The sequence below is a fragment of the Triturus cristatus genome, chromosome 10, assembly GCF_964204655.1.
Source record: "Triturus cristatus chromosome 10, aTriCri1.1, whole genome shotgun sequence".
NCBI lineage: Eukaryota > Metazoa > Chordata > Amphibia > Caudata > Salamandridae > Triturus > Triturus cristatus.
The window spans coordinates 1,193,160,644-1,193,172,368 of record NC_140593.1 but is presented as its reverse complement, the minus strand read 5'-3'; the positions used below and the strand labels follow the sequence as shown (position 1 = coordinate 1,193,172,368).

Here is an 11,725-nt window from a genome sequence, read left to right as displayed (position 1 = left end):
AAACCATTGCATAACAATCAAGTAAACCAATGATAAGCAATGAGCGAGCTCTAAGCCCCCTGTACCTAATGAACATGTAGTATCTTCAGTCTTTAACAGTGGGATTCGACCTCATGACGGAGGGAACCAATGGAAACAGACATTTTGGAAATGTGGTCCAGGAGGAGAGTGAGAGGTTTTGGTCTGTGGAGTGTCAACGTGGGGTGAGCCGGACCTGTAAGAGAAGCACTTCTAATCGGGTACTGCATTCAAGCCTGAAGCACCCAACCATCCTACAGCTTTATGATCATCCCAGCCCAAAAGTAAAGACTGCATCAACAGTTGTACAAACAATATCTTTAATGTAGGGGTTCGTCCTGTACAAAGGATGGCTCGGTAGGTTGCAGGAGTACAGGGCTGGGAGTAGAAAGTTAGAAGAGGAGATGGACATGGTGCCGGCCAGCTGGGCTACTTCTCGTCGGCGGGCAGGACGAGTTTGCTGGGGTCATAGTAGTCCACATCGATCAGAGGTAGCCCTAGCGCCTCTCGCTCCTTGACCTTCCGCTCAGCCTCTCTGCGGGCCCACTCCCTCAATCTAGGAGAGAAGAGGTGAGAAGGATGAGACATGGTAGCAGTATGAGCACTAGGGCAGAGCAGAAAATTAATGCAAAGAACATTCCCATCAAAAAACATCGGGTGAGGCCGCTGCGGCTCTTGACTGTGCTAGGCCGGCTTTTTTTTTTTAGGGCACACGCCCACATTTGAGAGAAACCAACAGCTTCTTTCGAGGAAAACACAGCTCATTGATACGACTGGTCTTGAAGAGTCCCTACACACAGTGGTAAAGGTTGAGGGAGTCGCTGTAAAAAAGCACCTTGTTATACTGTAAAACAGACAACCATACAGCCCAGACCAAACAAACCAGACCACACAATGTCCCGACCAACTAGTATACAACCAGAACAGCAAATGTGAGCGATACGGCCCCAACCTCTGCATACTTTAACGCCCCCCTCTCAGGTGAAGAACCAGCAAGATCCATCTGGGAGGAATCTCTCCCTGCCCCTACCCAGCACGCTGCAGTCCAGTACCATGCAGTACTGCATTACTCTGAGCCCAAGACCTCACCGTCACAGTCCTTTCTATGTGAGTTTGCGTCTCACCTTGTGATATTTTCGAAAAACAAGGGGCGACCCAGTAACCCTGGGACCTGGGTAGTATAATGATAAAGGAAAACAATGGTGCCTGAAGGACGGAAGTGTAACCTCGACTTCCATGGAAAACTAGTCAATAACGTGGACACTGGAAGAGTGTACTGTGTAGTTGTGATTCATAAGCCCGCAAGTCAGAGTCTAGATTATAGAACTGTGCACCCTCCACAGTCACTATTGATGTATATATTGTATAGCACTCACTTATCTCACATCCACTGCGCCGTCGTGTCATTTCTGAGACACCGCTTTATTTGTACATGACATCAGAGCTCGAGGAGTTCACCTTCCTATGATTATAAATCATCTGTATATGAATAAAATTGTACGTGTTCTAGTAAAACCAATCTTCTGATGGTTATAGGCTAGTTTTCTGTGGAAGTGGAGGTCACACTTCCACCTTCAGGGACTACGGTTTTCTTTCATCATTCTCGCCTTGCAACTCCCCCAAATACATAAGGTTCTTTCTGTCTTAGTACTTTAAGAACTCGGTGTTCTAAATGTAAATAGGCCATCCCCTTGTCCTGAACATTACCGAGTCTGCCCGGAAGTGGCAGGAGGACATTAGATGGAGGACACACACAGATTGAGAAAGAAAGAGGAAGGAAGGGCCCGAGACAGTTCGAAGCCACAGAGAATGAGAAAGAAAGAGGAAGGAAGGGCCTGAGACAGCTCGAAGTCACAGAGAATGAGAAAGAAAGAGGAAGGAAGGGCCTGAGACAGCTCGAAGACACAGAGAATGGAAGAGAATGAGAGAGAGAGAGAAAGAAAGGCCAGAGACAGCTCGAAGACACACAGATTGAGAAAGAAAGAGGAAGGAAGGGCCAGAGACAGCTCGAAGACACAGAGAGAGAATGAGAGAGAAAGAGGAGGAAGGGCCAGAGACAGCTCGCAGACACACAGAATGAGAAAGAAAGAGGAAGGAAAAGCCCGAGACAGCTCGAAGACACACAGAATGAGAAAGGAAGGGCCTGAGACAGCTCGAAGACACAGAGAATGAGAGAGAATGAGAGAGAATGAGAGAGAAAGAGGAAGAAGGGCCAGAGACAGCTCAAAGACACACAGAATGAGAAAGAAAGAGGAAGGAAAAGCCCGAGACAGCTCGAAGACACACAGAATGAGAGAGAAAGAGGAAGGAAGGGCCCGAGACAGCTCGAAGACACAGAGAATGAGAAAGGAAGGGCCTGAGACAGCTCGAAGACACAGAGAATGAGAGTGAAAGAGGAAGAAGGGCCAGAGACAGCTCGAAGACACAGAGAATGAGAGTGAAAGAGGAAGAAGGGCCAGAGACAGCTCGAAGACACAGAGAATGAGAAAGAAAGAGCAAGGACACACGATGCGAGGCGGAGAGAAAGAGAGGAAGGAAGGGCCTGAGACAGCTCGAAGACGCACAGAATGAAAAAGAAAGACGAAGGAAGGGCCCGAGACAGCTCGAAGACACAGAGAATGAGAAAGAAAGAGCAAGGAAGGGCCCGAGACAGCTCGAAGACACATGATGCGAGGCAAGAGAGAAAGAGAGGAAGGAAGGGCCTGAGACAGCACGAAGACACACAGAATGAGAAAGCAAGACGAAGGAAGGGCTCGAGACAGCTCGAAGACACAGAGAATGAGAAAGAAAGAGCAAGGAAGGGCCCGAGACAGCTCGAAGACACACGATGCGAGGCGGAGAGAAAGAGGAAGGAAGGGCCAGAGACAGCTCGAAGACACAGAGAATGAGAAAGAAAGAGCAAGGAAGGGACCGAGACAGCTCGAAGACACAGAGAATGAGAGTGAAAGAGGAAGAAGGGCCAGAGACAGCTCGAAGACACAGAGAATGAGAAAGAAAGAGCAAGGAAGGGCCCGAGACAGCTCGAAGACACACGATGCGAGGCGGAGAGAAAGAGAGGAAGGAAGGGCCTGAGACAGCTCGAAGACGCACAGAATGAAAAAGAAAGACGAAGGAAGGGCCCGAGACAGCTCGAAGACACAGAGAATGAGAAAGAAAGAGCAAGGAAGGGCCCGAGACAGCTCGAAGACACACGATGCGAGGCGGAGAGAAAGAGAGGAAGGAAGGGCCTGAGACAGCTCGAAGACACACAGAATGAGAAAGAAAGACGAAGGAAGAGCCCGAGACAGCTCGAAGACACAGAGAATGAGAGTGAAAGAGGAAGAAGGGCCAGAGACAGCTCGAAGACACAGAGAATGAGAGTGAAAGACGAAGGAAGGGCCCTAGACAGCTCGAAGACACAGAGAATGAGAAAGAAAGAGCAAGGAAGGGTCCGAGACAGCTCGAAGACACACAATGCAAGGCGGAGAGAAAGAGAGGAAGGAAGGGCCTGAGACAGCTCGAAGACGCACAGAATGAAAAAGAAAGACGAAGGAAGGGCCCGAGACAGCTCGAAGACACAGAGAATGAGAAAGAAAGAGCAAGGAAGGGCCCGAGACAGCTCGAAGACACACGATGCGAGGCGGAGAGAAAGAGAGGAAGGAAGGGCCTGAGACAGCTCGAAGACACACAGAATGAGAAAGAAAGACGAAGGAAGAGCCCGAGACAGCTCGAAGACACAGAGAATGAGAGTGAAAGACGAAGGAAGGGCCCTAGACAGCTCGAAGACACAGAGAATGAGAAAGATAGAGCAAGGAAGGGTCCGAGACAGCTCGAAGAAACAGAGAATGAGAAAGAAAGAGCAAGAAAGGGCCCGAGACAGCTCGAAGACACACGATGCGAGGCGGAGAGAAAGAGGAAGGAAGGGCCTGAGACAGCTCGAAGACACACAGAATGAGAAAGAAAGACGAAGGAAGAGCCCGAGACAGCTCGAAGACACAGAGAATGAGAGTGAAAGAGGAAGAAGGGCCAGAGACAGCTCGAAGACACAGAGAATGAGAGTGAAAGACGAAGGAAGGGCCAGAGACAGCTCGAAGACACAGAGAATGAGAAAGAAAGAGCAAGGAAGGGCCCGAGACAGCTCGAAGACACACGATGCGAGGCGGAGAGAAAGAGAGGAAGGAAGGGCCTGAGACAGCTCGAAGACGCACAGAATGAAAAAGAAAGACGAAGGAAGGGCCCGAGACAGCTCGAAGACACAGAGAATGAGAAAGAAAGAGCAAGGAAGGGCCCGAGACAGCTCGAAGACACACGATGCGAGGCGGAGAGAAAGAGAGGAAGGAAGGGCCTGAGACAGCTCGAAGACACACAGAATGAGAAAGAAAGACGAAGGAAGAGCCCGAGACAGCTCGAAGACACAGAGAATGAGAGTGAAAGAGGAAGAAGGGCCAGAGACAGCTCGAAGACACAGAGAATGAGAGTGAAAGACGAAGGAAGGGCCCTAGACAGCTCGAAGACACAGAGAATGAGAAAGATAGAGCAAGGAAGGGTCCGAGACAGCTCAAAGAAACAGAGAATGAGAAAGAAAGAGCAAGAAAGGGCCCGAGACAGCTCGAAGACACACGATGCGAGGCGGAGAGAAAGAGGAAGGAAGGGCCCGAGACAGCTCGAAGAAACAGAGAATGAGAAAGCAAGACGAAGGAAGGGCTCGAGACAGCTCGAAGATACAGAGAATGAGAAAGAAAGAGCAAGGAAGGGCCCGAGACAGCTCGAAGACACACGATGCAAGGCGGAGAGAAAGAGAGGAAGGAAGGGCCTGAGACAGCTCGAAGACACACAGAATGAGAAAGAAAGAGCAAAGAAGGGCCCGAGACAGCTCGAAGAAACAGAGAATGAGAAAGAAAGAGCAAGAAAGGGCCCGAGACAGCTCGAAGACACACGATGCGAGGCGGAGAGAAAGAGGAAGGAAGGGCCCGAGACAGCTCGAAGAAACAGAGAATGAGAAAGCAAGACGAAGGAAGGGCTCGAGACAGCTCGAAGATACAGAGAATGAGAAAGAAAGAGCAAGGAAGGGCCCGAGACAGCTCGAAGACACGATGCGAGGAGGAGAGAAAGTAAGGAAGGAAGGGCCTGAGACAGCTCGAAGACACACAGAATGAGAAAGAAAGACGAAGGAAGGGCCCGAGACAGCTCGAAGACACAGAGAATGAGAAAGATAGAGCAAGGAAGGGCATGAGACAACTCGAAGACACAGAGAATGAGAAAGAAAGAGCAAGGAAGGGCCCGAGACAGCTCGAAGACACACGATGCGAGGCGGAGAGAAAGAGAGGAAGGAAGGGCCTGAGACAGCTCGAAGACGCACAGAATGAAAAAGAAAGACGAAGGAAGGGCCCGAGACAGCTCGAAGACACAGAGAATGAGAAAGAAAGAGCAAGGAAGGGCCTGAGACAGCTCGAAGACACAGAGAATGAGAAAGAAAGAGCAAAGAAGGGCCTGAGACATACGATGTGAGGCGGAGAGAGAGAGGAAGGGATGCGGCAGTGCCTGCATGAGACCCTGCTTCCCTCCCAGAGCTGGTTCATGGGTGGCACGGATCCATCAAGGACTACACCGGGGAATGGAGATGCCAGTAGTAACAGGCGTGGTCAGCACATGGGTCAGGCACCAAAGGCCAGTCCGCGCGCTTTAAAGATGCGCTGTGGACAAGGCACGAAGACTGTGATGTGGGTTCCGCTGCTCAAAGCAACGGTGGGTGCTCACGGTCCGGACGGGCTGCACTGGAAGAGCTGTGTGGGGTCCAGCACTGGGAGCAGCAGGGTGCTCATGGTCAGGACGGGCTGCACTGGAAGACCTGTGTGGGGTCCAGTACTGGGAGCAGCGGGGGTGCTCATGGTCAGGATGGACTGCTCTGGAAGAGCTGTGTGGGGTCCAGTACTGGGAGCAGTGGGGGTGCTCACGGCCAGGATGGGCTGCACTGGAAGAGCTGTGTGGTGTCCAGTACTGGGAGCAGCGGGGGTGCTCACGGCCAGGATGGGCTGCACTGGAAGAGCTGTGTGGGGTCCAGTACTAGGAGCAGCAGGGGTGCTCACGGCCAGGATGGGCTGCACTGGAAGAGCTGTGTGGGGTCCAGTCCTGGAAGCGGTGGGGGTGCTCACGGCTAGGATGGGCAGCACTGGAAGAGCTGTGTGGGGTCCAGTACTGGGAGCAGTGGGGGTGCTCATGGTCAGGACAGGCTGCACTGGAAGAGCTCTGTAGGGTCCAGTACTGGGAGCAGCGTGGGTGGGGGTGCTCAAGGCCATGCTGAGCTGCTCTGGAAGAGCTGTGTGGGGTCCAGTACTGGGAGCAGCGGGGGTGCTTACGGTCCAGATGGAGTGCACTGGAAGAGCTGTGTGGGGGTCCAGTACTAGGAGCAGTAAGGAATGCTCAGTCATGTGTGCAGTGCATTGTCAGAGCTGAGTAGGCGCTCCCTGTATGGTAAACCCCAGGGAATGCTTGCTGCTTCAAATGATGAATAAACCAAAGGGATCCCTGGGGAAACTCTGCAGATATCACAGATTTTGGTTTTGCTAAAAGTAGATCCATCCAAACCATTTACCAAAGGCTACATAAGACAAGCATTTGCAATGCAATAGGTCTCGCATTTGTGAGAGTTAGAGCAATTGGCGTTGTAAATGAGAATGTCTTTTATCTATGTGTTTTGGAGTTTGGTGGATGTATGAATAGAGACACAGCAAGGCTGCGAAGTCTAACAGCATGCAAAGATATGTAGACCCTGTCCGTTGCAAGCTACCTTTTCAGAACAAAAAGGTTTACACATAAGCAACCACGGTACTTATCAACTACTTTAGTTTATGAGGCCGGTGGAAATGGCAATTTATTATGTTCTCTCAAAAAATTTGCAGCAAACCTTTTCATTCATGTTAAAGTTAATCAAACCAAACAGATTACAAACCCAAATAAATAGGTTTCTGGCACAAATTAAGCCTTATATGAGTGAGTGTCTGCCGCAATGTTGTATTAATGCGAAGATATTCAGATAAAGAAGAGAATTTGGCAAGCAGTCAAATGAAGAGGGCAGAATGAGTTAGAATCCATTAAACAGTGCACAATTATTATGATTGTGGCAGCAGTAGATGACGCCTCACACATCATTGAGGAAGAGCGTGCATTTTGCTGTAAATGAACCTCCCGGTTCCTAAATCCCCTTTCTCCTTCTTCATAAATTCGTTCACAGCACCAAAATTGCGCAGGGTTAACACCCCAGTTTATATACTGTGTAAAGCGCAGCCCGATTTGAAATTAATAAACTGATAATTATGTCACATGACAAATAGGGCAGAAAACAAATCGGAGCCCGTGCTGTTACATTTAAACCCAGGTGAGCACACACAGACAGCCACGGCAGCTCATAGCGAAGTTTACGCGCAGCAGCATCGTGGGCAACACTACTGCCCTCTCGTATGTTTCACTTAGAACATGTGTAATGCTAATAATTAGTTATTAGTCACCTGTAAGATGTTAAGTGCAATGTTGTATACTAGCAGGGGGGTTTTGGGGCTGGCAAACACATATGAGGAGCATGGGGAACAAAGAATGTGCAGCGGAAGGAGGATGGTGGGATGGGTTAAGAAAAAAAGGGGGGGGGTAGAGTGATAAAATGTTGGGCAACCCAGTGGCTAAACTGTTAGCAGAGGAAGAAGTAAATCGGAGTCTGCAGTTGAAGGTTTGCATGCGTGAGGCTTGCAAATATAACTCCTAGCAGTCTGAGTTTTAAATAATTGGCACCTTTAGGCTGCCATAAGCTGTGACACTTCAAGGTGCATCGGCTCCCATACTCCAGTAACATGAGGGTTTAAACATCAGGGTAGTCCTCCCTCTGTACGCGCAAGCACAGTCCTCCCCTTTCCTGTAGACTGCAGTTCCCATGGTGCCGTCTGCCTGTGTATGGGAAAGTGAAAATAAGCGGCCCTAATTTTTGCCTGGGAGGCAGAGCCTTCTAATATAGGGAAACGGTGCGAAGATAAGGAGGAAGGCTTATGATAAACGGAAGGGTGAAGCACAACATGCAATCCTTTAGTGAACAGTAATTTACACAACGCAGGCGTGCAGCAGCACGTTTACCTCTTGCCTGTTTCAGAGGCGCTGTGTGTACTCTACTGTGTTCTTATATCAGCCATAGTATTTACTGCACTTCCCTGCTATTTCCAAACATGGGTTTTATCAGCCCCGCAATACAAATTAATTTATTTGTGCGACACCATGTTAACTTCTGTAGCAATGAATGCATGCAACGTATTACAGCTTGCATAATAGTAAGCAAAGCAAGGTGCCCATGCGTGCAGCTATTCTTGGGACAGGAGTGCTTATTACAGCCCGTTACCTGAGGAGGCGATTACGCGAAATGCTCTCAAGTAACCCCGCAGAAATGACACAGAGGAGACAGAAAACAACGAGGGTGATCTTACACTTTCTGGGCAGGTTGATATTTATCGTGAGCCCCTTCTGCAATGACGGCGCCCACTCCGTGGTCAAGATGCACTGCCACATAGATTCCCTTCATCTGTTTACACTTTTGGTGCAGCTGGCGGTGCTGGCTGTGTCCGGCTGCTGGAAATGCTCTGCGCCGCTCCAAAGGCGGAAATAGATGGTAGGGGGGACCGGTGTCAACAGCCGTAACGGAGGCTCTGCTGCAGTGACAGCTGCTGCCTTCAACTTTGCAGGCCAAATTACTCAAGCACCGACAGCTGAGAGCCGGACACACACAGAACACGCTTCATTACTGTTATCACATGTGCGCAGAACCGAGCCCAACTTGGAGACACCCAGCCCACGAGAGTGCCGAGCTGGAATGCAGCATCGAGAGGTTATTCACGGGCTACAGTACGTGCGAAGCGCAGCCGAAGAGCGTTTTAGAACAGATACGGCAGATCCGTGTCCATGCAGGAACCTGGGAAAGTGAACGCGTGCCATGCGCGCGTTCTGCTGAAATGCCGGCGAGCCGTACACATGCACATCGCCTGTCCGGGCGCGTGCACATCTCCTGTCCCCCTTCCAAAGCTAAATCGACAATAGATCTAGCAAGCAAGCAGCGCAAGCGCTGCGTCGCTAGGCGAGACCTAAAAAACACCACATCACAGAGGATGTATATCTATCAATTAACCTGAACTGTCTGCAGACAAAGTAAAGGTGAAAGTGTGTACTACTGAGGCTGCATCAGCAAGCGGGGCAGAAAGAGAGGCAGAGAGCTGGGCAGAGAGCTGGGCAGAGAGCGAGCAGGGGGCAGAAAGAGAACCAGAGAGCAGGGTGCAGAGAGCGAGAGAGCAGGGGGCAGAGAGCTAGCCAGAGAGAATGGCAGAGAGCCATCCAGAGAGCAGGGTGCAGAGAGCTAGCCAGAGAGCGAGCCAAAGAGAATGACAGAGAGCGAGGCAGGGAGCAGAGAGCTAGCCAGAGAGAATGGCAGAGAGCGAGCCAGAGAGCAGGGGACAGAGAGCGAGCCAGAGAGCTGGAGCAGGGGACAGAGAGCGAGCCAGAGAGCAGATGACAGAGAGCGAGCCAGAAAGCAGATGACAGAGAGCGAGCCAGAGAGCAGGGGACAGAGAGCGAGCCAGAGAGCAGGGGACAGAGAGCGAGCCAGAGAGCAGGGGACAGAGAGCGAGCCAGAGAGCAGGGGACAGAGAGCGAGCCAGAGAGCAGGGGACAGAGCGAGCCAGAGAGCAGGGGACAGAGAGCGAGCCAGAGAGCAGGGGACAGAGAGCGAGCCAGAGAGCAGGGGACAGAGAGCGAGCCAGAGAGCAGGGGACAGAGAGCGAGCCAGAGAGCAGGGGACAGAGCGAGCCAGACAGCAGGGGACAGAGAGCGAGCCAGACAGCAGGGCAGAGACCGAGCCAGACAGCAGGGCAGAGACCGAGCCAGAGAGCATGACAGAGCGAGCCAGAGAGCATGACAGAGCGAGCCAGAGAGCATGACAGAGCGAGCCAGAGAGCATGACAGAGCGAGCCAGAGAGCATGACAGAGCGAGCCAGCCAGAGAGCATGACAGAGCGAGCCAGCCAGAGAGCATGACAGAGCGAGCCAGCCAGAGAGCATGACAGAGCGAGCCAGCCAGAGAGCATGACAGAGCGAGCCAGAGAGCATGACAGAGCGAGCCAGAGAGCATGACAGAGCGAGCCAGAGAGCATGACAGAGCGAGCCAGAGAGCATGACAGAGCGAGCCAGAGAGCATGACAGAGCGAGCCAGAGAGCATGACAGAGCGAGCCAGAGAGCATGGCAGAGAGCGAGCCAGAGAGCAGGGCAAAGAGCGAGCCAGAGAGCATGACAGAGCGAGCCAGAGAGCATGACAGAGCGAGCCAGAGAGCATGACAGAGCGAGCCAGAGAGCATGACAGAGCGAGCCAGAGAGCATGACAGAGCGAGCCAGAGAGCAAGCCAGAGAGCTGGGCAGAGAGCGAGCCAGAGAGCAGGGCAGAGAGCGAGCCAGAGAGCATGACAGAGCGAGCCAGAGAGCAAGCCAGAGAGCTGGGCAGAGAGCGAGCCAGAGAGCAGGGCAAAGAGCAAACCAGAGAGCAGGGCAAAGAGCGAGCAGGGCACAGAGCGAGCCAACGGGAGAGAAGCGCTATCTGAGCAGGTAATCACTCTGCAGCCATGATGAACACAACCCTAGGTTCCGAAGGGCCGAGAAGCGGAAGCCCCGACTCCGTTTGAAGAGAGCGCCGCGGCACGGCAGGTATACACAGCCCGCACCATCTCTCATTGATTTATAGAACAAACATTGCTGGGAGCCGGGGGGAGGGGGCGCACTTCGAGCCAGGCGGCGGCGGCACTACAGAAGGAAGGCGCTACGTGCTGGGCGCTGGAGACGCATGCATAGAGGAGCCCGCCAATCCGAGAGGATCCTTCCTGCCCAGCCTGAGCGGACGGATCAGAGCAGCCTTCATTTCACACACCCAGGACTAACCTGCGCCTTGGAGATGCAGAGAGCAGGAACCCGTGCCAAAGCAGTGAAGGCGCCCCTTCCTCGGGCTTGGACTCACTCCTGGTCTCACCCAACCCCCCTCCCAGCCTATCCCCTGTGAAGGATGGAAGCTGGCGAGAAGCCGGCGAGAAGCCTGTATGTACCGTCTTTAGTCAGTCTTGGTGTCAGAGGGTACGTGTCGTGCACTCCACAGGAGCCTAGAGCCCTGTCCCGACACGAGACACCTGTAAGGACAGGCTCCTGCCTCTGCGGCCGGCATCGCCGACGTGTGGAGCTTTGATTCCCCCTTAGTTCTCTGCCGTGTTTTTAATTCCGAGAGGTCCCTACACTCTTGGAGCGCCCTTGCCTCGGTGGGGCCCTTGCCTCGGTGGGGCCCTTGCCTCGGTGGGGCCCTTGCCTCCGGCTATCCGTCGGACCCAAGTCCTGTTCTCATCTTTAGATGCTGGCGCGTATCTGAATGTGCAAACATTTTCATTTCCTTTACTGGGAGGATCAACTGGGCCGCGTTGTGTGCCCGTCGGTATTAGTAACGCACTGTGTGTAAACCCCCGGGATCCGGGTGGGCCGTCTTGTGTGCCCGTCGGTATCAGTAACGCACTGTGTGTAAACCCCCGGGTATGTATCTGTATCCGACCCTCTCGGCCGGTTCTACGTCTTCCCCCGTCTGTACATCTGATGGTTCTCCCTCCACTGACCTCTGGGAACGCTACTCCTGGTTGCAAACATGGGGTAGTGTCTGCCTACGGCCCTGGTTTCAAGG

At 52.4% G+C, this 11,725-nt stretch overlaps 1 protein-coding gene across 1 annotated transcript in view; it reads right to left on the bottom strand.

The window, feature by feature from the left end:
• Positions 1-316: 316 nt before the first annotated feature.
• NDUFB11 (NADH:ubiquinone oxidoreductase subunit B11) overlaps positions 317-11,725 on the bottom strand; it is a 314,411-nt gene continuing 303,002 nt past the window's right edge. Inside the window, exon 3 of the mRNA XM_085630294.1 lies at positions 317-574. Within this exon, the coding sequence (XP_085486420.1) occupies positions 448-574 (127 nt within the window). The 3' untranslated portion in view covers positions 317-447. The remainder of the gene's footprint in view (positions 575-11,725) is intronic.